Source organism: Lampetra planeri, chromosome 2 (genome assembly GCF_965212315.1).
Source record: "Lampetra planeri chromosome 2, kcLamPlan1.2.h2, whole genome shotgun sequence".
Taxonomy (NCBI): Eukaryota; Metazoa; Chordata; class Hyperoartia; order Petromyzontiformes; family Petromyzontidae; genus Lampetra; species Lampetra planeri.
In genome coordinates, this window is record NC_136108.1 from 10330416 (window position 1) to 10354101 (window position 23686).

The following is a 23686-nucleotide window of genomic DNA, read 5'->3' on the forward strand; positions in this document are numbered from 1 at the left end:
TAGTGTATTTCTCCGTTTTTTTCTTTTTTACCTTTTCTTGTTTCATTGTATGTAATGGCAGAGATATAAAGTACAACCATAACCACAATCATATAAACAGAAATTTATGCATTGTTATATGAAGACAAGTCCAGATATTGTGGCCAAGGTTTAGCAAATCGTTGTTTTTATTTACATAGCATCGCAATTATTATTTTAAAAAAATATTTTTTAGCAATATATGGGGGGGGGACATTTTGAGCATATTTGATTATTGGGGGGGATGTGTGTAATTACGGCCTTGGGTTTAAGGGCACACCGTGTCTACGGGGAGTTTCATCAAGCCGGCAAACTTCCACCGATTCTCTTCATGGCCACCAGCGAGGGGTGGCACCGATGACGAGTTAGGAGTGGCTACGAGTTGGACGGCTCGGCCACTTCCCGAGCCAAGCCCCCCCCCCCCGCCGTGTCACTTGGAGCCCCGTGGTGGACTTTGTTCAGCGGAGTCGGGTGTCTGAGTGAGTAGTGTTTGTGTGAGGCCAGGGCTTCTGTGCTAGCGTCCGAGCGCTCCGTGTTGAGAGGGTGCCGTCTTGAGTTGAGTCGGTGTTCAGTGAGCGAGTGCTGAGCGAGTGTTGTCTAAATGAGTGAGTGCTAGGTGAGCATTGAATGATAATGCTTAGTGATGTCTGAGTGCTAAGTGTCCGAGTGCAGTAAGCGAGTGCTAAGTGAGTGCTTTCTGAGTGAGTGAGCAGTGCCTGAGTGAGTGCGAAGTGAGTGCTGAGTTAGTGGTGTCTGAGTGAGTGGTGTCTGAGTGAGTATTGTATTGTCCTCGCTGCAGGTAACCATGTCTGTATTCCGAGCCGGGCTGTTCAGCAACAAAGTTGCGATCGTAACTGGCGGAGGGACCGGCATCGGGAAGGCGATAGCAGCTGAGCTGGTGTCCCTGGGTGAGCCTGCACGACCACCACTACAACACGTGTTTTCTATTGCACAAACCGAGCGGCCGTGCCGAGCCAGCCCAGCATGGTTGTGGAGGCAGCATGTTATTTTCCCACTAGCAGAAGCCGTGAGTTGAGACGCACCATGCACTGAATATGACGCAGGGATTATGTGCCCTCACAGTGGACAGACCGACAACACAACGCAATGAACGCGTCATTAGAGCCGCCCCTAGTCCTACATGATCCCAAGCCAGATTCAGATGTACGTATTGTGTGAGGCTAGTGCAGCACGGTTCGATTCCGGCTCAGCACTGGAAAACCGCTCGTATCCGCCAGGGCACCGCAATGGCTCGGCTCGGATACGTCATTGAAAACAAAAGCATGCAGATGGAGCTTAATTGTAAACCCACACATGAGTAACATGGACGGGTATGGGTGAATGGTGACGCCGCCACTGTTCACCCAGACGAGATATACTTTCACAAAGGCGATTGGCGCCACCTGCTGGGAAAATCTGCTCTTGACTCTGTGCACTGCTTGTGCATGGGCGACAGTACCACAAACTCCAGGAGAGCTGCCACCCTTGGGAAGTTGCGGTGTGTCCTTCAAACGAATGCTTCCTCGCAGTAGCGTGGGGGCAGGGGGTGCCTTGCTTCCCCCCCCTCCCAACCTCCTGGTGGTCAAAGCTACGAGTTGGGTACTCTTAGGTTTTTTTCGGTAAAGTCACGTAGGTAAAAAATAAAAATAAATAATAAAAATAATAGAAATAATAAAAGAAATATTAGAAATATTTTATATATTTTATTTCTATTATTATTTCTATTATTTTTATTACTTATATTTATTTTTTACCGACGTGACTTTACCAAAAAAAACCCTAAGAGTATGAATCCTTGCAGTCACGAAAGCTTCAAATCTAGAACTACGAGTTGGGGCCTCCTTGACAACTATGAAAAAATATATAAGAATAGGTTTGACCCTTTCTGGCAATAAAACAGGTGTTAAGATGTTCAAACACCAAACAGAAACATTTTGCAAGGAATCATGCCTGCATTACTTGTGGTGAACATGCAAACAAACTATGCATTGTCTTTGAAACTGATTGGTCTACACTATAGACAGCCATCTTTAGGGCCGAGCCTCACCGATGTCAGACCAAAAGGCGTTCTCATACTTTGATACTGGCAAAAAAGGTCCCATTTTTAACTACCATGTTTCAACATTATTGCCCCCCACCACCAATTGCCGCACCAATCTGAGCTGAAAATTTCGCTGCTGCCCCGTGGTTATTGGGTAGATTGCAGATGCGACCCACGACGTTATGGACAAAGAGGAGTTCTACTGTGGACTCGTGCAACTATGATCAGTGGCGTCACCAATGACAAATACTCAGTAAATGATTAGGGGCCATCCATTGAGTAGGTACGCAAAAATCTGTCAAAACTTTACCCCCCCCATCCTCCCTGTACGCACGCTTATATACGATGTTCTTATATCCAGCTTTCTGCTGGATACCAGTCCGAACAAAAGTACACATGCTACTGGGCAGACAATCAGTAACCTGCACATGCAGGTTACTGATTGTCCATCTGCCCAGTCAACATTCCGACGTTGCGATCGATTTGTGGTTTAATGGCGATGATTTAGGAAGGCCTTCATCTAGCCGTGGATTGACGATGGATGAAAATGTATGTCATGGAATTTGTATGTTACAAAACTCGACAACATTTAATAAACGCATTTAACGTCCTCAATTATCGATACAATGTAAACAATTGCAAGAGTTTTAACGTACGTTGGAAGGGACGTATTAAACTAATCTAATATACGTTTGATAATCGAGGACATAAAATCAACATGGATTAAACTATGAAACATGCCGCATTTAATGTCGATTAGAAATCGACAACAACGCCACCTTGAGGCCACGAACGCAAACCGTCCGCGTGGACCCACAATGCATTGCACACAGCTATCGCGCAAGTTCGCAAATAAAACCCTTAAAATATCTGCCTAATAACGAAAATAAATTTCGTACACAATATTCACAGACGATGTTGGTTAACTATGATGATGTTTGTAATATCTCAACGCGTAATTAATACATTAATTACCTTCGGGGGCCCATGGTGTAAAGAACATCGCTAAAAGGTTGGTATAAATAGTGGACGTGGCATGCTATGCTTCTGTACTTGCTCCGGCAGTACATATACTAAAATTGGAACGATACAGAGAAGATTAGCATGGCCCCTGCGCAAGGATGACACGCAAATTCGTGAAGCGTTCCATATTTTACCTTCTCGTAATTCATTTTTTTGTTTATTTTAATCAGACCAAAATTACATCGTGTGTCAGCAATGTTGGAGACAAACATCGCCTCACATCGTGGAATTATTTTTGGTTTGGAATGCCCAGGCCCACCTAATTTTCTAAACAGTCCTATTTTGTATTGAAGGGGGCCGTCTATAAATGACGTCACGCACCTATTGGGAGGGGAGGGTCAGACATTTGTAACGATGTATGACGAGGGGGTGGAGTTTGAGAAATGTGACGTCACATCAAAATGCGCAACTTTAAATAAATATTGACAATTAAATAGACTTTTTAATGTTTTCGCCTACAACATCAGAGTGCAGCGCCATATTAAATACGCACTACAATGACAATAGTTTAAAGCGATTTGAAGAATGTTTTATTTTTAAAATGGAAATATGGTTGGGGGGGGCAGAGCTTTGTGACGTCATATTTGAGGGGGGGTTTGACTTTGTGACGCCGTGTGACGAGGAGAGGGGGTCAAAAATTGTCCAAAATCGCGTGACGTAATTTATGGACGGCCCCAAAGCCCTTCATCCACCAGTGGATTGATAACGTGTGGTGATGACGATGAAAACTCTACATACGCAATGTGCGTTAGAAACAGCGCCACCTTCAGGCCTTCTAGCACAAACCGCCCTCTGATATCCACAATGCATTGCGACTCTGTAATGCACGGTCGTCACAGAGCGCAAATGAAACCCTTCAAACATTGAATTAACAGACTTATTCACGTAAAATACGTTACCTGATGAAATTAATTACGTGTATAGTTTTTTTCAATGTTAAATTTATTGACAAATCGTAAATTAAAAAAAAATTTGGGGGGGGGCACCAATGGCGTAAAGCAAGTCGCAATTTGGATGATATTGTAAGGGGCCTGTCACGAACGCGACATCATATGCTATTGTACGCGATATGGCATGATGAAATTTGCCACATTACTTTATCCTCATTATACTAAACACATCCATCCGTATCCAGAGATATGTATTAGTTTTCCTGCGGTGCCATGTGTTGGGCAGGATGCAGCGTCGTGATCGCGTCGAGGAAGATGGAGCGGCTGCAGGAGGCTGCACAAGAGCTTTGTGGCTGCATCCCACCCAGCAGCTCCGCCCGTGTCACGACCGTGCAGTGCAACATCCGTCACGAGCAAGAGGTGTCAACCAGATACTCCAGACAGATCCCTTAATCAAATACACCAAGCAAATCCCTCAACTAGATCATAAAAAAAACACTCAGACTCATACACTCACTCTCAGACTCAGACACACTCACTCTCATACTCTCAGCCTCTCAGGCTCACACACAGACTCACACACTCACTCTCATACTCTCCGGCACACATACACTCACACTCTCAGACTCACACACACACTCACTCTCATACTCACACTCTCATGCTCACTCACTCTCAGACTCACACACTCACTCTCAGACTCACACACTCACTCTCATACTTTCAGCCTCTCAGGCTCACACACACACACACTCTCAGACTCACACACTCACTCTCATACTCTCACACTCTCAGGCTCACACACATACACTCACACTCTCAGACTCACACACACACACTCCCCACCTCTACCAATGACGGCCCCGCTCGGCGTTTGGGGGGGGGGGGAAGTTGGATGATTGGGCGTGTTTACCTTCCCCCCACCCTCCCCGACATCCTCAACCAATCGTGGCCCTGCTCGGCGGTCGGTGGGGGGGTGCATGGGTGGGCTGCATTCCGATGCACGACGGACAAATAATCCCTGGTGGGCAGTGTGGAACCTGTTGTTCCTACCTGTATAAAAGATAACTTGACTTGAGTTAGCCAGGCAGCCAGCCAGGTAGCCAGTTCGGTAGCCAGCCCCTCCCCCTTGCTTAGGCCCCTCCCCTTACCCCCCCCCCCCTCCCTTAGGCCTCTCCCCTGACCCCCCCTCCCTTAGGCCCCTCCTCTGACCCCCCCCCCCTCAGGCCCCTCTCCTCACTCCCCCTTCCTTAGGCCCCTCCCCTGACCCTCCTCCCTTAGGCACCTCCCCTTCTCCGTACCCGGCAGTCGGTCTTGGCCGAGAAGTGTTAAAAATGGAACTCTCGTCACCCACAGGTACAGGGCTTGATGAGCACCACCCTAGAGAGGTATGGAAAGATCGACTTCCTGGTGAACAACGGAGGTGGGCAGTTCCCCAGTCCGGCTGAGGGCATCAGCACCAAGGGTTGGCACGCCGTCATCGAGACCAACCTCACCGGCACCTTCCTGTGCTGCCGCGAGGGTGAGCGTCGCCTCGGCCATCAGCCTCAGTTCTACAACTTCACGACAACTTCCTCTCTATATTGTGTTATTATACACAGGAGTCTCCAGCTCACCTTTTTTTATTTGTGGCAAGAAACACATTCCTGCGGAGGGAGCTGGTAGGAACGTTGAGTTGCTCGGTCAATGGCCAGGGTCAACGGCGGCGTGGTGTATTCCGCAAATATGGCCGACTGTGAGGGCGGGCACAAGCTGGCGTGAGTAGGTTAAACGTTGAGTTTCATAAGGGCACCACGGGGTGACCAGCCCCTCCTCACCCAGCCCCACCCCTCCCACCCCCCACCCAGCCCCACCATCCCCACCATCCCCACCCAGCCCCTCCCCTCCCCTCCCCACCCAGCCCCTCCCCACCCAGCCCCTCCTCATCCTCCCCTCTCCACCCAGCCCCAGCCCTCCCATTTTTTGATGCAGGACAGACGGACACAATAATCCCCTGTGGGCTGGTGTAACCAGGAGGTTCCTACCAGGAGAGGATGACCCAAGATCAATTGGAGACAATCGTGATAACATGGACATTGCAATGAAAATATAGATGATGCTAATACAAGGGACATTCGGGGGCAACATATTTGGCTAGCAGAGAAGATCAATGAGCACAATAGTATGGAAGATGTATTTATATGGTCATTCCAACTACATTGCGGAATATATTTTCCAGAAGTTTATCACTTTTGTTTCACATGAAGTTTCATCACCAACATAAGGCAAGGTTTTAGTGAACATGGCTTTCACCTAAGTCCATCATTATCCATAATTTATGTGAATGTCAACGTGTTTACAGCACTTCCTTATATTGGCTTCTCTGCTAATTTGTCGTTTTGTGTGGTGCAGTGTACAACTTGTGGATGAAAGATCACGGTGGAGTCATCGTAAATATAATTGCTGACATGTGGAGAGGGTTTCCGGGAATGTCGTGAGTACATTTAATTCCTTGCCTATGCAGTCGTGTGTACAAGAAAAATCTATTCCCACCAGTTTTTACGTTTTTTGCAACTTGCTAAAATAATTATGCTATATAGCCAGTAAATATTCATCAAGTCTCATGACACTTTTTTCAGGAGGGTGCTGCATTACCATGTTTGACCAATTCCCCGTTTCAAGGAGTGTTTTGTATTTGGGAGGAAACTTTAGTACCTGGATAAAACCCAATAGAATAACAATTAACGTGCACCACCTTGCCAGGCACACGGGCGCGGCACGAGCAGGCGTTGACAACCTCACTAAGAGCCTGGCCATCGAGTGGGCGAGCAGCGGCGTCCGCATCAATGCTGTTGCACCGGTACGATCACAGCCTCGTGGTTCCAGCCAGCATGGTGCAGCAGTTAGAGCGGATTTTAAAAGTGCGGTTCAAATCCTAGTCGGGGGAAAACTCAGCGATGTATCCTTTCCGGGTCGATAACATAACTCAAACTAACTTCATCCCTTCACAGTCTGCCTATGGATGGAGGCTTCTCCATGCCAGGTTCGTCATGGGGTTTATTTGACTATATTTGACCATGCTCGTTGAAGGAGGGGAAGACAGACGTTCTGATATCACTTGCCACATTTATTCACTGAGAATAATGCTCAGGTCGCCAGGTTATTTTCCCAATGCACCAACCACTATGCTATTGCTGCAAATTTTATAATTCCATTTATCTTGGAAAGCAGCACCGTCTCTCAAAATTCGATGTCAGGACATTCTTGCAATGGAGAGTTTAACCAAATCAATTTAGTATTGGAATACCATTTTGTAATGGCAGTAGTGTTTGTTCTGTGGATAAACGTTCCCTTGCTTCAGGAATGTGATTTCTTGGTATGCAGAAGCCTTCGTGACTTTCCCGAAAGAATCAGAGTAAGGAATGTGATTATTTAACCACTGGTTTGGGAGTGCAAATGGGAGATTAGCCTACCCCACGGTAATTTTATTTGGAAACATAATTTCTTGACCTGCCCTTCAAGCAGTATTTCATAGAAATGTTAAATTCTATGTATTATTTCCATTTCCAGTAAAGTGATTGTTGTCTCTTACTCTTGACAGGGAACAATATTTTCCCAAACTGCATCTGAAAACTATAAGCATTTGTCAGTATCTCCATTTGATATGATGAAGCCAAGGATCCCTGCCAAGAGGCTTGGTTTACCAGAGGAGGTATGTCACTACGTGTTCAATCCAGAATTACCAGTAGCCAGAAAACGTTATTTAAAATCAGAATACACACAAGCCAGTGACCTAAAATGTGTGAATTAATATCTACACAGTACACAGATAATATCCAAAGCTATTAAATGTTCAATAATTCCCCCATAAAACTTTGAAATGTCTCAAAATTTGGCAATTTTATTAGCTTTTAATGTCCTCTGTAGTTAAATGAACTACTTGACAAACACGCACCTTTCAGGTTAAGTTACTTTGCTTTTACCGAAGCATGCTTGAATATTTTAATGCACGTATCCAACAAGTATAGCTGCTTGTAAAAGCAGGCCACCTGGGAGTTATCCCAAGGCATGTTCTTATTTCCTGCTTATACATTTTGAAAAAGTATATAAAACAATTGAAGAAATATTCCGTTTTCGGAGTAGTCATAATTTGTATTCCTGGCCAGGTGTCACCAGTCGTTTGCTTCCTGCTGTCACCTGCTGCATCCTTCATCACTGGGGAGACGGTGAAGGTGGATGCAGCACAGAGCCTATACCAGTCTCCGTGGGATATTCCAGGTGGGTGAAGGTGATATCAAACACACGCAGCCACACAAGCTGTGGAGCAGCAAATTGCAATTTAATGTAATGAATGCTTTAACATCGCTATTTTGCTTTACATATATTTTAACCAAGATTACCTGGCTGTAAATGTTATGTACATTTTATTTTAAATAAATATGGACTAAATTAAGAGGGGGCTACAGAAACAAGCAATGCAACGCTTCAATGGCAATCAAGCTACCCATACACCATAAGGCAATGTTTAATAAGTCTGATGATGCTCCAGCACCACTTACAGCAAAGTTTGTTTTGCTGACTAGAGATACCTTTTCATTGACACTTATAAAACTAGACTAATTCATTTTAAGCTTTTCTTAAAGTGCAGGGTAGGCAATATAACTGAAAAAAGCAAGTCAGGTGACGGAATAAAGCACTCACACACAAGTCACAAACCACCATCGCAAAGCAGTAATAATCAGCAAATGCAGGCCACTGATCTCGCCCACTGCAAAAGCGTTGTAATGTCATATTTTATCCCACTTACAGATCACGACAAGATGCCCGCACCAAACATAGATGTGTCTGCAACGGATTCCGAGGGGCATGCAAAAGTGTCCCCATCCAAACTGTAATATTGATCTTGGGAATTGTGTGGTTAAAACAGTGTCAGGCTTTGTTTTTGCTGTCGTGGACGCTATTGTGTAAATTTAGATAAAATCAGCACTGCTGTAAATCTGGCCACGCACATGGTGCCAGATACAAGCTTAAATTACCTGCTACTTAGAATTAAAAATAATAAAGCACATGGTGCCAGATACAAGCTTAAATAACTTGCTAATTCGAATTTAAAATAAAGCTCATTTAAAAAAGCAAGTAGATAAGTGTGAGAAAATGCATTATGCAGTATAGGATACGTATGAATTTACAATGCATTATGTACACATTTCAAAGAAAATTTACAGTGGTTAACCTGTGAAGTTTGCAATGAACCGAGTGGATGTGTGGTACAAGTCATCATATTGTACAAGACATTGTGATGTTCGTAATGTTACATCATTAAACACATATATATTTATCACGAGCAATACTTACATCTCATTGAATTTAACAACATTGCGCAACACGGTTATATGATTTCACGGAATGACATGCATACACCACGCTGAAAAATTGTAATGCTCAATTATTCTGCAAGGCTATCAAAACGTGTACAGTATACGCAAAATCGTGTTCTGATAAGACTGCAATTGTTTTTAAACAAAATCAAATAGCGGCAAAATAAGCATTGACAGAAGCACATGTGACTTGAATGTTTAATGCAATTCTCATAGAACATACATTAATGGTCAAATTGTCTGGGACTGTTGTGTTACAATAAATGTAATAATCACTCTTTTTTTGCTTCCTGTTACACAATGTTATTCACAATGGGCAAATTGCACCACAACAAATATAATAAAATTATGGTCTACTGGAGCGTTCTTCAACTATATCTTCGAGCGAGCCACAAAACAACGAGCATGTGCTGGCAGGCCACATGCAAATCTTAAAATCAGTGTCACCTATACATAAATTACGATGTCACTTGGCATTGACATAATACCTATACATCAGCAATGATGTTCTTCTTGTGAGATGAAGGCCTACCCTTCCACCCCCCAGACATCGCCGTCTCTCGGTCATGTAATGCAACAATCCATTTAAATCCTGAACACGAGACGATCTCATCGCTCTTTCTTACGGTGGTCATGCGCTGGGGGTGTTTTCCCACCTTTGGCTGCCACTCCATCGTTACGGCCAACCACTGGCCATCAACCCCTATTTGTGACGTATTATGCCCAAGTCCACTTACTTTGCTTATTAGTCAATGTAGCCTTTAACTTGCAGTCTCTCACCAATCCACGTGTTCTTTTTTCTGTTTCTCAGTTTAATTCCCAGCATGCTTCTCAAGCTTCTTTTTGTACTTTCAGCTTTTGTTAAATTGTCTTTTGTCAGTGTCAAAGTTTCTGATGTATACTGTACTAGGGATGACTGAGTACCTCTGGTCTCCAGATCGATCATCTCCATCTCGTTTATCTTGCAGTGATCTCACTCAACTTATTTTTTGTCTACAGGTCTCATCTCCATCTCTTGTTTATTATTTAGCTATTTCACCAATTTGTATCTCTGTCTCGGCAGGCCATAGCTCAGTGGGCCACTCCAAGAGCAATGTGGTCCGCAGATCGCCAGTTGAAGAACACTGGTCGAGTGCACCCATGAATTGCCACTATTTTATAATAAAATACTAGCCACTGCCAAGTGCAATGTTTTTTCCAATCGCAATTGAAAAAAATGCTATTATACACACAATTATACACAATAGATCTAAGCAATATCTTTTTGTTAATACTTTGAGCACATTAATCCAGAAACGTGTTGTCATTAATTTGTTCAGAAGCTGCATTCAAGTGAAAGGCAAGTCCAGTGATCGTGACCATTTCCACTGCTAACCTTGCAGTTGCCGATAGTGTCATATGATGAAATACGGCGAGTCACAACAGAGAAAAATAAGAGATAAACAGCCTATTCTGGACTATGATGAGCAGCAGTCAACTAGCGCGGGGAACTTAGTGCCTTAATGCCGCTTGCGAAGCAGCTTGGAGAGGAAGCCCGAGCTCTGGCCGCGAGTCTGAGCACTGCCTCCCAAGGCGCGCCCTTCCCGGCCGTGCTGCCCATCCGTGTCAGAGCGATCCAGCTCGGTCTGGTCCAGTAGCTCAAACCCGTCATTTATCTCCTCCGCCTCTTCGTCCGTGTCCGCATAAAAGCTCTCTGCATCAGCGGCAGTCATGGGCACGCGCTCCGCAGCCACAGCGCCTGTTGCCCGAGTGTGGTGCCGCCGGTTTCCCTTCTCAGCTCTGAGAGCGGCGGTTTGCCGAGACCTGCCTGCCGGTGCCGCCTGGTTCCGGGATGTTGCCAAGCGGGAGTCGGATGAGGTTGAGTCAGATGATGTAAGTGCCGACAGGGTGTTCCTCACCATAGCCGTGAAGGCCGCATTTACAATTTCGTTCGCCAGGTTCCCGCTGCTATTCCCACCCATAAACATTGAACTGTGCTGCTCCTCCTCACAGTTCGCCATGCTTGAACCATCGTCTGCAGGCAGGAAGACGTCCTCGGGCATCCTGTCTCCCACAAAGTCATCGGGAGAGGGCAACCCACTCATGGACATCTCACTATTGATAGCGTCAGTGTCCGAGTCATAGAAGTCTTCGTTGTCGGCTGGGAGGCTCTGGCGTAGGGAGTTAGGGCGTGGACGGCTGGGCCGTGTCTCCAGGATACTGGGAATTCCCAAGGTGTCATCATCGTCGCTGTCCAGGCCCACGCCACCTCGCTCTGACGGGAAGGCGGCCAGGTCACGCGCAAACGTGTCTTCCAGGTCACTGTGCTGGCTGTGATGCTCCATGTCTAGAAACACCAAAATGTGGATACGCCTTCCTTATTACATTCGTAGTCAGTCTTCTATTACATTGGTAAATCTTCTGGCCGTGACAGAAAGTTAGGTTTGTTTGATCATGTGCAAAGCCAAAGCACCAATATTTAATCTTATTTGATGATTATCAGTAATATTTTGTACACCAATATATAGTATGACAAATTTTGATATCATTTTCCAATACTTTTTGTATATTAAGCACTTTTAAATTTGTAGGCATAACATTATACATACCATCATCTCACCATCCACCAAAAGTGTAAATGTACGTGTGAATATAAAATTTAACATAAAAGCTATGCACCATCGGAGCCATCTGTAAGCTGCGGCGTGCCTCCCCTCATCAGACCCAGTCCTACGGCCTCGCGGTACGATGCCTCGTCATCCGATGGCTCTGACTCAGACAGTGCCAGCGCCTCTTCCACTGTGGCAGGGTCCAGCTGTGCTCCAGGTAGGGGTGGTACAGGAGATGCAGCACAGTAGTTACACATAAAAGTTGGTTTCACACTTGAATGTAGTTTCGAACTCAGTTTTTCGGTTATTATTTTTATTATATTAAATGTGATTTTTATATTTAAAACAGCTAAATATCAAGTGGTGTGATTACCTTTGGGTAAAAGGCAGCCAATTCATCTTCACTGTCAGTTTCCACCTCATCTTCATCCAATGTTCCTTTTTCATCATCTCCTTTAATTTTAAAACATAAGAGAATACAAAAATTGCAACAATAAATTACAAAGTATGTAACAAACAAGTTCTTATTGCTCCAAATAATTCTGCGATGATTGGCATCTCATGATAGTGATTCAAGACTCCCTACCAGCAGACAGTGCTTTATGTTAACAAGCAGCAACAAAAATACATGTAAACACGGAGCAGACTGTAATCATGCCAAGCTCACTTCTTCCCCCTGCAGATCTATGAGCGATTAGCGCCTGTCGGCTGTAGTCCAGCATGTGAAGAAGTCCATCAAACAGGTGGCGTATCTTGTGTCCTATGCCGTAGTATGAAGCCAATGGCCAGAGAAGGGCTGCCAGTACTATGCGAACAGCAAAAAAAGGAACATTTGATTACACTCATCTTGCAGATGATCACAAATTATAGTTATGTTGAACAGTGACATAAGTGTGTTCGTTATGGGAATCCATTTACAATTGAGCAAGGATGCTGAGTAAAAATTATTTATGGTAATATATTATTTAATGGCCTTTTGTGGTTGGTACGAGCATACTTACAGATGAGGTAGCAGACTACAATACCAGGCACACGGCGTCCAACGTCAGCCAGCACAGCACAGCAGATGCAAACTATCAGGCAGAACTGTGTCAGAAAACAAAGACAGACGAAACAATCAGCATCAACTCAATCAGTTTATTATGCCAGTAGTGCGATGGGAAAAATGTGTGCTTACCTTTCCACGATTTTCTCTTTTAAAAGCGAGTATATTGTGCAGGTAGGTAAGGAGGGAGATCCAAGTCTCAGCCAGCCGACGGCAAAGCTCTGGTACACTCAGCAGATCAGGATGAACTACTGTCCAGCTGTGCACATACAAGCCAACACACACACATGCACGCATCCATCCACTCACTAAACACTTTAACCCCATAAAAGCTGGGTCACATGAGTTCTCACATCACAGGCAGTTTACCGTATGACAGGAGGCCCAACATATCACACTTTATGGTAGCTAATGGTATAAGCACAAGACTTTTATGATAAAAATGTATAGCGTAAAATAATCATGAGTGCACTATCTTAAATAACTTTACATAGCAAAATAAACGTCATGCAACAGCTATGAAATATCATTGTGATGACAAATTCCGAACATCAAATTCAACAACGGTCATGTTCAAACATGTTTTTTTTCCTGCCGTGGCAGTGCTATAGTAACCATTTTTCCCACAGGTCGCAAATGCCCCCTTCTCCACCCCCAACCTCTGCGTCAGCAATGCCCGGGGCCACATTGCAACCTGATCCACATAGCACTTAGGATTCCGGAAAGCTTGCCATCAAGAGTTAAACATGAAAATATGCTCGTTATACAAATACTGCGCTTTACAAAACGGATCTCACGGGATTCTTTGAACGAAGACTTGAAACATGACCGTTTTAGCGAGCATGTGCTTAACAAATCTCTTTTTCAACTTGCCCAGTAATGGGAGCGTTTCTTTAAATAAGTTCTGAGTATACTTTACAATATGGCAGCTAGCCAGGGTGCGGACTTGAACAACACCTGATCACATCCTCGTCTAGGCTAAAAATGACAAACATCACAACTTAAACTGGAAGCTAATAAATCTAAAATATTAATAAGTAGCGATTATACAATTCTAAGACCTCAATAATTTTTTCTTGAAATAAAAAGTAGAGTATTTGTGACTGACACCATAATTGAAACTTACAATGTGTATTTTGACAGCATTTCTTTTTGCGGTGTTTTATTAGTTTATATTAAGTGAAGCAATAGGTAGTTCTGAATGTGAAGTGTTGATAATTAATTACCTTTCACTTGGTGAGTCATCTCTGCGTCTCCCTGAAAAAGACAGAACATGATAATATAACAAGGGAAAACAAATCCGATGTGTGATATACATGATATTTTTCATGTGACTTAACATTACTGAGTACGTACCAAAGATGCTGGGTATTTTAAGCCACTTTCTATATTTCCATGACTCTATAGATATCAGCAGCAGCAGAAATGACGCCAGTACAAAGTATGGCCTGAATGTGAGCGTCATCTTGGATATACCCCTGGAAAATATAGAAACATCAAACATCGTGTTAATGCATAATGTCAAAAACATCCACTGTCTGTGCACAGTAAATGGTCGCATTCATTTTATTCCTCCATGCAGTGACACACCCGTTAAGTGGGACCTAAATATAAATACAGTTACAAACGATCTTCCAATAATTATAATTTACATTTGAGTGGTTAGGGGTTATTTGACCATCACTCCATGCAAGTTAAAGTGGGGGGGGGGGGGGAGGTTGAACCAGGGCCCAGCTCTGATATCACTTGACACTGATGTTTGCCATAGTCTGCAATGGAATTCATGCAGCAGGGTTCACAGCATAGCACAGAATAACATTTGAAAGTTCACGGATTCAAAAAGTTCACGTGAGTCATTGTATTAAACCGTGTATATATATAAAAAAAGACACGTTACACTGTCCCGTCACGCCACTTCACGGTTAACTATTGACTTAGAGAGCACCACTACAATGTACAGCCCAGGCAGGCACTTGTTCCATGGACCATACACACTTGTGCGCTGCCCAAGCACGTCTGAGATTCCAGCTGTGCTGCCAATGGGTTCCCGACACCGACATGAGTGGGGGGTTATCAGCTGGAAGGACCGGTCAAAGACAATGAGACCTATCCAAGTGTCAAGTGCAACCGTGTCCTGTTTTATCGCATATCCACAGGATCTGAAGAAGCCCAACTAGAATGCGGAGTTTCATCATCGGCCACGATCAATCCACTGCTGGACTAAGGTTTATTACTTTCGTACAACATTAAATTGTTTTTTTCTGCCGAGCATAACGTTATGCGGCTGGCCGAATACAACACCATAAATGGTAATTTGAAGTACTGTACATTGGTAGATAAAAAATATATTATTCAACCGGCCACTGGGTAAGTTTGGAATTTGAAAGTATTCATAGTAGCCTACTGTACATCATTTAATGTTATCATCACAAACCACACCGCCGCAATGACAGCGGTGTTTGTGTTTACCTGCAAGATCACTCCACCACAATCCAGAGGTGTGGACTCGAGTCATGTGACTTGGACTCGAGTCAGACTCGAGTCATGAATTTGATGACTTGCGACTCGACTTGGACTTGCATAACAATGACTGTCCCACCTATGAGATGTGGACTCGAGTCATGTGACTTGGACTCGAGTCAGACTCGAGTCATGAATTTGATGACTTGCGACTCGACTTGGACTTGCATAACAATGACTTTGTCCCACCTCTGCCACAATCACTAAGCGTGTAGTTGATACCTGTCAACCCATTAAGGTTTACCCCCATTCTTGTACAGTGTTCAGGTCCATACGACGTAAAGCCGTTTCAATACGGGCAACAACATTTATTTTTGTCTATTTGTTTGTCTTTCTCCCTTGTGATGGGACTTAGTAGGACGAACGTTGAGATTTATCAGGGCACCGGGGTGACCAATGAGGTCCGAATTTGTCCGTAACAAGGTAGGGAGGGCACTGCTAAAGGGCTTGATACAGGCATGGTATTAATCAATGCGTGGCAGAAAAAAACCTGTACCATAACGTAGCAACGCATTCATTTCGTTAGAAAAACATACTACGGGAGGTGGACGTCCCGGTCGTGTCGCATTATAATCATTATTCCACCCGACAACCTCAATGTTGTTGGCCGTGCCGACACTGGCGGCTCACGACACGAAACAATCGTCGCTGTACACACCACACCACACACACGAGCGTTGTAAAATAACCGACTCACGTACATCAACCCACACTCCCCGACTCGAATACGTTCACAAGTGAAGCCAACAAAACGCAACCATCGTCATCCCTCACTCCAACCCGACTTTAACCTCCACCGCCCTTAAGACAGCGGTGAGGCGAGGTGGTGTTGGGGCAGGCGGGGGGGGGTCAGGCCTAGGGCAGGCTGTCGCGGGCTCTCAGCGACCCAAAGCGGCAGGGCGTTCAGGCAAATCCCCCCGGACATGAAAAAAAAAACCAAACGCCTGGTGGTGGTGGCCGACGACGGCGTGACCCACCAGAAGAGGCCGTGCAGGGCGAAGAGCAGCAGAGCGCTGTGGCGTGGCCTGTGCCACAGCAGCACGCCCTGCGCGTACAGCACCGCCCGCTCGCGTGGGCCCAGCGCGCCCAGCAGAGCCGCCTCCAGCGCCGAGACGGCGGTGGGGCCCGCGGCGTCCACTTGCTCGCTCGCCATGACGATCCTCTCCTTGTTCTCGTCTCCTCCTTGCTCTCCTCGTCCTCCTGCTTCTCTCCGCTCCTGACCTCCCTCCTACTCCTCCTACTCTCTCTCCGCTCGCTCTCCTTCTCCTCCCGGTCTCCGACTCCTGCTGTCCACGCCTCGGCCCTCCTCTCTCTGTCTCTCCGCCCTCCTACTCGGCCTCTCTCTCTCTGCCACCTCCCCTGTTGTTATTCTCCCCCCCCACCCCTCGCCGTGAGTCTGCTCCACCTCCGCCGTTCAAGTCGCCCGCCCTACTCCGGTATTCTCAGGGTTCCCCCCCCCTCGGCCCCCCCCCTCGGCCCCCCCCCCTCGGCCGCCCCCCTCCCCCTCGGCCCCCCCCTCGGCCCCCCCTTCGGCCGCCCCCCCCCCTCGCCCCCCCTCGCGCCCCCCTCCCTCGCCCCCCCCCTCGCCCCTCCTCCCTCGCCCCCCCCCTCGCCCCTCCTCCCTCGCCCCCCCCCTCGCTCCCCCTTCCTCGCCCCCCCCCCTCGGCCCCCCCTCGCCCCCCCCCCCCCTCGGCCCCCCCCTCGCTCCCCCTTCCTCGCCCCCCCCCCTCGGCCCCCCCTCGCCCCCCCCCCTCGGCCCCCCCCTCGGCCGATATTCGTGCTCGTGGCTCAAGTGTCGAAGCCACGGAAAAGTCGTCGATTTTAATTTTCAGTCGGTTAATCAACCTGATCGACTTAACCGCCCCCAGCTCTAAACATTAGTAATCGGAGATACGATCGAATGTTGTGGTTCTTATCATGGGGGTTGTGCACCAAGGCCCATTGAAACCTCGTTAGCAGGGACATTTAAAATATATAATTGACGTCACTTGGACATCAAACGCATACATTTAACAGAGTACCATCTAACATGGAATTTGGCCAAACTTCCCAATGCAATCTCCCTCCTGAAAAGTCTGGATTTCCAGGATCAATTAATTACAAAAGAAAGTGACAGTACAGAGGTCAATGTCTTCTGTAAGTGCTAAATCCATCCTGTTATCCAATAATTTGCACAAATAGGAGGAACAACATGTAAGTGGTGGCAAGTTCACCCTGATATGTGAGCCTTGTCTTGAGAAATCAGCCTTGGAATGCTCAAGACCTTAACCTTGAGGCTGGCTTTGACGTGTTCTCAGGTCTCATCCCTTAACCTTGACCTTACGAGTGTGGCCTCAGTCCATAGACTCGGTTTCAGAGGCACTCGCCTCGACTTCGCCCTTGCATTATGGGTCCCTGCCCTTGAATCCAATACTTAAAAGGTATCATCTGGAAGTTGGTCTTTGGCTGCGCTAAATTCATTCTATTCTGAGCCTTCGCGAGGATAAGACGGCGTCGCAGAAGCTGCGGCAAATTAATCGTATTCATGTTTTTGGAGTAATTTTGTGCGGATGTAAATAGAACATGCCCCAAGTGGCCCCCCACAACATCAGATACGTTAAGTACAGTGCTGTTTTCTATTGCACACATGTCAATGCATAAAGTACGAAACTGTGCATGGTGAACACTTAATATTATACAAGCCAAACTTGATTTGAAGCTTTCGTGACTGCAGGAATTAATCTTTGGTTCTTTCAGTAAAGTCACGTAGAAAGAATTTTTTTTAATAAGCCTCTGTGTTGTCTCTCTCTCTCTATGCTTGTGTCTGTCTGTGTCCCCGTGTCTGTTTTGTCTCTCTCAAATTTAGCAATCTTTGGAATAACGTAATCAACCAGGTAAGGTGCTGACTGTTGTGTTAGCCGACTCTCTGTGTTGGATTGCATTGTATTGTATTTCTAAGTTCACGAGGTTTGTTTTCTGATGACCATTGCTTGTGTTGCAATCGAAACGTCGTATTCTATTATTTAATTTATTTTCTTTCTACGTGACTTTACCGAAAGAACCAAAGAGTAATTATAACAGCCATTTAAAAAAAAGCTATCGGGCAAAATCTGTTTAAACCTGATCGATATAAAACCCCATTTATGAAATTGACCAGCCACTAATGCAGGACCATCAAAAGCGCTTTGAGACTCGCTTCCCTAGATAAATCTAAATCATTACTAGAGTATTATTTAAATTGTTGATTAATTCACAATTCCTTTAGAAAATGTTCCATTGTCTGCCTTTTTGAATGAGAAATTTTGCAACGTTTAAAATGTAGTGCTTTTAAAATGTAAAGTGATGGGGTGACTTTTTACAAAGCATTTTATACAAATGCTACATTTATAGTTTTAACAACACCAAAACGATGGCTGAAAATTAATTACCACCATTATACATTAACACGGAACGCCTCATATATGGAAAATATTTAACCTCTTTCAGGTTACTGAAACTGTTTTTCTGATTGTGTTTTGAACAATGACTAAAACGGGAAAAGTGTCGAAAATATGAAAGTCAAAAAAGTCACACTCGTGCAACCCAAAACATCTTCAGAACTTTGTAAACTTTATTGTAATGTTTTAAAAGAGCTTTAAAAAAACATTTGATAAATTAGTATACATAAGCAATGTACAGGTAAAATATTCACAGGTCACTCGGCGGCATTTGATAAATTCAAGTCTGTTTTGGAAATATGCGTGTAGCAGTGACCATCTTGAGTACGAGTTTGTGCTTGAAAGTAAAGAGACACATGTGAAAATATACTGGCAAGTGATAACAAGTTAGGCAAATTATACTAATTCCCTTAAACGGTAAATCATGAGAGTATGATTTTGCATAGACAACAAACTATGTTTTTTTATGATTGTTTTTTATTTGAGCATAACTGCCAAAACATAATATATTACTTCCCAAAGTGTCTTCCACACTGTCTATAAAACACATTTGTCCACAGGTAGTGAATCAAGTAATTCAACTTAATATGCCTGAGGGTTTCAATTAAACATTTTGGTCATTACCCACACTCACTGCACACCGGATGAGGAATGTGCACATTCTGGTCAGTAATTAAAACAGAGCAGCGTAATATACAGTTAAACAAACTAAATATGATTTTCTTAAAATTATTTGAAAGAATTAAAAAGCAACCATTTGTAATGATCTCTCTACCATCGAAATTGTTTACATTAACACTGCTTGTTTTAAATACCCGATGCTAACTTTAGTAAAAGCCGGGTCATGTATAAAAAAGTTGAAAAAAGGACACATTTCTGGGTGGAAAAAAAAATTAAGATAGATATCTAAAAGTTGTGCAAATCTTAACAGCATAAAAATAACGCTATATATGCAGGGTTAGCACTCACTGACAGTTTTGGAAAACTTGCACTATAGGCAGTGATAGATACTGTAAAAAGGCAATTCAAACCTTTAATTCAAGTTAACATGTTAAACTGGGTAAGCCGCTGTGAGTTGTGTTTTGCCTGTCGGAGCAGAATAACCCATGCATTTACATAAAAGACCACATAGGAATCTCAGTGTTGCCTGTACCTGTTGTAACAACCCAACAATCACTTGGCATGTGTGCTGGGGTCAATCCGTGCCTGGTGTGATGCGGACAGCAAAGAGTAAAACAAACGTCAGAGCACAGCCTTGGAGAGGATGCGAGAATGACACTGCGTTCCAAGTACCCCCGGCCCCCTGGGATCTCTAGGGTGTTTCTGAGCTTCCGATCACCCTATGGGAAACGTTCCTGGCCACACACTCGGCAGGCCTCATCTTGTCCTGACGATGGGGCCTGTGCTGCTGCGGCTGCTGAGAGAGTGGCGGCTGTAGCGCTTGTGCACGATGCTGTTGATGTATGCCTTCATGAGCTTGGCGACCTCCAACACCTGTGGTGAGACAAACATCAAACGTGGAGCAGGCTCAGTGGCGACGTTACAGGAGCATTGCTAAAGTGTGACCAATTGATTGCCCGCGATGGTTCTTTGCATATCAATGCGCTATATAAAAACTACCACAGGCTGTGAAGCAGTTGTATAAATAACAATAATTAACAATACATTTTTATGTTCCCGGGTAAGGAGTCAATAAGAATCTTGTGGATGGTGGAATTTGTTGTTGTTGTGTGTACGCAGGTGTATATACATTTTAGAGACACGAAACACTTTTCGTGTTTTTTTAGATGACAAGTTTAGGCACACATAATTATTTTATATATATGCATAAAACCCTGAACATGATTTTATCCAGCAGATTAATTAAAGAAAAGGCCATTCTTAATACAGTCGGAAAAAAGATTGTATAAGTTACCATATATCAAAGCACATTTGACTGGGAAAGATATTTTATTGACTTGTATTGTAGTTACATTATGGCTGATCTCGTTAGCGATTGCAGCTAATTATTTTACATGTGTCTGTGATATCTGCCGCACGCTTTTAGCGTTTGACAAATCAAGTTAGGCACCGACGATGGCCAGATGCCACACCCCCCCCCCCCCCCTCTATGGCCAAGCGCTCACTCACCTGGATGGTCTCGAAAAGCATCTCGCGACCCTCCAGCGCAATCCGGTAAGAGCTGGGCTGTGGGGCCCCGAACGACAGGATCTGCTCGTAGGTGAAGGACTCCAGGGGCCGTGGCTCGCCCCTCTTGTGCACCGCCACGCCGTCCTTGCCCACGGCCAGCCACAGCTCCTTGGGGAATCCGCCCTCCTTGCTCTGCAACAAAGTGGGGTGGGGGGGGGCGTGGAAACGCACAGGCGCACATGAGGTTCGCGAGCAAAACCTGTAGATGATGCGGCTCAACCGGGTTTAAATTGCGCGTGTGTGGAAAAGGGAACCGGCAACAATTTTTTTTTTCAAAGAATAAAATCGTCATTCGCAACATTTGACAACGCTTTTCCAATTTCACTTGCTATTGCTGTCATTGTGTACTGTAGTTACATGTAAACAATGTTATCAATAAGGACACGTATAAATGAAAATGTTTAAACAAAAATGATGAACAGCCTTATTTTGTGCTTACTAAAATAAAATACAGCTTAATTATCAGCATCTATTGAAGCTTGGAATGGTGGCAAAGTGGTATGTACACTGTGCAGAAAACCAAGTTAGATTTCTAGCCGTGGTTCAATGTCAGTAGCGAGTTAAATCTAAACTTGGTCCTGGCCTCTCTTTTACCAACCCACACCAACGAGCTTGTGAAGTATGGTCAAACAACCACAACGACCGATGTGACATGGGGAGAATGTCATCCAAAAGTAGATTACAAACGGCTGTTTACGATGACTAATGATCAATTAAGATGACAGTACATTTATCGTATATTAACTACTTATAAATTATTCAATAGGGAGCAGACCTGCATACGGCAATTAGTGGCGAGTCTCACCTCCACGTCAAAGAGGGTGGAGCCGTACCCCGCCCACTCTTGGACGATGGCCATGTAGCGTGCCATGGCTTGCTCCTGCCCCAGGCCTCGCAGCTGCTGCCACTTGTCGAGGATTCCGGCACGAGCCGCCTGGATCTCCTCCTTCACCCACAGCTCCAGCAGCTGGCCCTGCCCTCCTCCAGCGCCGGGCGGGGTGTGCGATGCCCCGCCGCTGCCGGGCGACCCGCTCCCAGAACCGTCGCACTCTTTGCCTGCCTCCACCTCGAACGACGGCGCCTTCTGCCTGCGCAGCGTCCGCCGCAGCGTGCCCTCCAGGAAGCCCGTGAGCCGCCGCTCGCCCGCTCCGCTCGAGGGCGACGCGGGGCTGCCCGGGCTGCTTGCGCCGGTGGCCGGCGGACTCGCTCCCATGCCGACGGGCGTTTTGGTGGCAGCGGTGATGCGCGAGCGAAGGCGGGCTACGGGGTAGACGCTGTCGAGTCCCGGCGGTTGGGGGAAGCTCGCTTGATTGCTGTTGTCACCGAGGATGTACTGGAGGCGCAGGGCAGCCAGCTGCTGCAAGGTCTCTTCGGGTGCCGGGAAGTGTCCTCGCACGAGACCTTCGTGCGCCTGAAAGTGGACGGGAGTGGCCGACGGGAATCACATAACTGCGTCGCTGATTGCTCATTTGTTAACCACCACCCTTGGTTAAGATGCATTGTTTCAGTTGTAATTGCGGTAGTCTGAACACATGTGTTAATGAGTATGGCTGTGCAATGATTTACAAGAGTAGGCCATAATGTGAGCTTGTATCAGAGTTCAAATATGACACTTGTGTATGAGTTTAGCTACATCACCTCTCTGTGACCAATATTGCACATCATATTTGCTTCAGGCTTTGAACTTAAAACGAAACCACTAATTTACGCATGCGTCACATGAGGCGAGTCCCCGTGGGGACAACAGCGTCACCTGCTCGAACATGAAGGCGAACTCGACGCTGTCGCTCGGAACGTGCCCCGTGTCCAGAAAGCAGTAGAGCTTGAAATAAAGACGCCAGGAATTGCTGCTGCTGCCATCATCCATCATCACCTCTTCTATCTCGTTCTCTGCTCCCATCCTGGCACACCGAGCATAAGGGGACATTATTAGTGATGATGCCACTTTCGCTTGAAAAATACTGAAGGAATGGGGTTCAGAACATCCTGCAGCATGGCCCGATTTAGAGGTACGCACACAAAAACTCGGGGGGGGGGGGGGGGGGACACACGACTCAGTCAATGATAAACAAACTTTGAACACATTTTAAACGATTAACAGAATGAGTAATTGTACTATGTACTTTTGTTTACCTATGTATATGACAGGCTGCGACACCCATGGCTTAAATGTACTTATTTTCACTGCAACAACTTAGAAGGGGGCCTGGGTCTTAAGCACGGGGGGCTCAGCCCCCTAACCCCACACCCCACCCTGACACTACTAACGGAGCTCGTTCCAGAGCTCATTCAATAAAATAAAACCTCAAATACGTTTGTCAATACCACTGCCAACGCAGCATCACAAAGTAATTTAGTTGGGGAGTTGCTATGCGAGATTGCTGGATCACAGCGTACTTCTCGAACTTGGCGAGCACGTCCGCCACGATGGTGCGGTTCTCCAGGGCTTTTTCCATTTTCCCTCGGCGCTCAAAGAGTGAGAATGTGTTCCTGCTGCCCTCCATGGCCAGGCCGCGCATCAGCTTGACAACCACCTGCATGGGACCACGACGGGGCGGGCGGCGATGTACGGAGATGGTGGGGTTGGGACAAGAAAAA

At 45.7% G+C, this 23686-nt stretch overlaps 3 protein-coding genes and 1 non-coding gene across 5 annotated transcripts in view; 2 read left to right on the plus strand and 2 right to left on the minus strand.

The window, feature by feature from the left end:
* The first annotated feature begins 420 nt into the window (after positions 1 to 420).
* PECR (peroxisomal trans-2-enoyl-CoA reductase) lies at positions 421 to 9609 on the plus strand. 2 transcript variants are annotated; one of them, XM_078606639.1, is made up of 9 exons: positions 421 to 497; positions 818 to 926; positions 4259 to 4392; positions 5329 to 5494; positions 6364 to 6445; positions 6715 to 6811; positions 7553 to 7663; positions 8118 to 8229; positions 8761 to 9609. In XM_078606639.1, the coding sequence occupies exons 2-9, from the start codon at positions 824 to 826 to the stop codon at positions 8844 to 8846; spliced, it is 891 nt and encodes a 296-aa protein (XP_078462765.1). In that variant the 5' UTR covers positions 421 to 497; positions 818 to 823; the 3' UTR covers positions 8847 to 9609. The 2 variants fall into 2 exon arrangements, with proteins under 2 accessions (XP_078462765.1, XP_078462773.1); XM_078606647.1 differs by lacking the exon at positions 421 to 497 and adding an exon at positions 498 to 573.
* LOC144733788 (U6 spliceosomal RNA) lies at positions 3109 to 3215 on the plus strand. Its single transcript, XR_013588393.1, has one exon. It is a non-coding gene; the product is annotated as a U6 spliceosomal RNA (small nuclear RNA).
* Positions 8729 to 16853, minus strand: LOC144727627 (reticulophagy regulator 3-like). Its single transcript, XM_078606589.1, has 9 exons — positions 16460 to 16853; positions 14319 to 14440; positions 14189 to 14219; positions 13095 to 13221; positions 12919 to 13003; positions 12585 to 12722; positions 12291 to 12370; positions 11988 to 12123; positions 8729 to 11655 (listed from the first exon to the last, which is right to left on the minus strand). Exons 1-9 carry the CDS (start codon positions 16633 to 16635, stop codon positions 10829 to 10831), a joined length of 1722 nt encoding a protein of 573 aa, XP_078462715.1. The 5' UTR covers positions 16636 to 16853; the 3' UTR covers positions 8729 to 10828.
* A 2196-nt stretch (positions 16854 to 19049) lies between these two features.
* The window catches only part of MYO10 (myosin X), a 74613-nt gene continuing 69976 nt past the window's right edge, over positions 19050 to 23686 (minus strand). Inside the window, exons 37-41 of the mRNA XM_078606660.1 lie at positions 23486 to 23622; positions 22842 to 22989; positions 21894 to 22499; positions 21029 to 21220; positions 19050 to 20392 (exon numbers count right to left, since the gene is read on the minus strand). Coding sequence (XP_078462786.1) covers positions 20276 to 20392; positions 21029 to 21220; positions 21894 to 22499; positions 22842 to 22989; positions 23486 to 23622 — 1200 coding nt within the window. The 3' untranslated portion in view covers positions 19050 to 20275. The remainder of the gene's footprint in view (positions 20393 to 21028; positions 21221 to 21893; positions 22500 to 22841; positions 22990 to 23485; positions 23623 to 23686) is intronic.

Excerpts from the sequence above, each read along its gene's own strand:
- PECR (XM_078606639.1), top strand. The coding sequence starts at position 824 with ATGTCTGTATTCCGAGCCGGGCTGTTCAGCAACAAAGTTGCGATCGTA. Across the intron at positions 4,393-5,328 it reads ACATCCGTCACGAGCAAGAG|GTACAGGGCTTGATGAGCAC; the intron begins GTGTCAACCAGA and ends CGTCACCCACAG. Across the intron at positions 6,446-6,714 it reads AGAGGGTTTCCGGGAATGTC|GCACACGGGCGCGGCACGAG; the intron begins GTGAGTACATTT and ends CCACCTTGCCAG.
- LOC144727627 (XM_078606589.1), bottom strand. The coding sequence starts at position 16,635 with ATGGCGAGCGAGCAAGTGGACGCCGCGGGCCCCACCGCCGTCTCGGCG. Across the intron at positions 13,222-14,188 it reads GATGACTCACCAAGTGAAAG|CTGGACAGTAGTTCATCCTG; the intron begins GTAATTAATTAT and ends GTATGTGCACAG. Across the intron at positions 12,723-12,918 it reads TGTAGTCTGCTACCTCATCT|TACTGGCAGCCCTTCTCTGG; the intron begins GTAAGTATGCTC and ends CTGTTCGCATAG.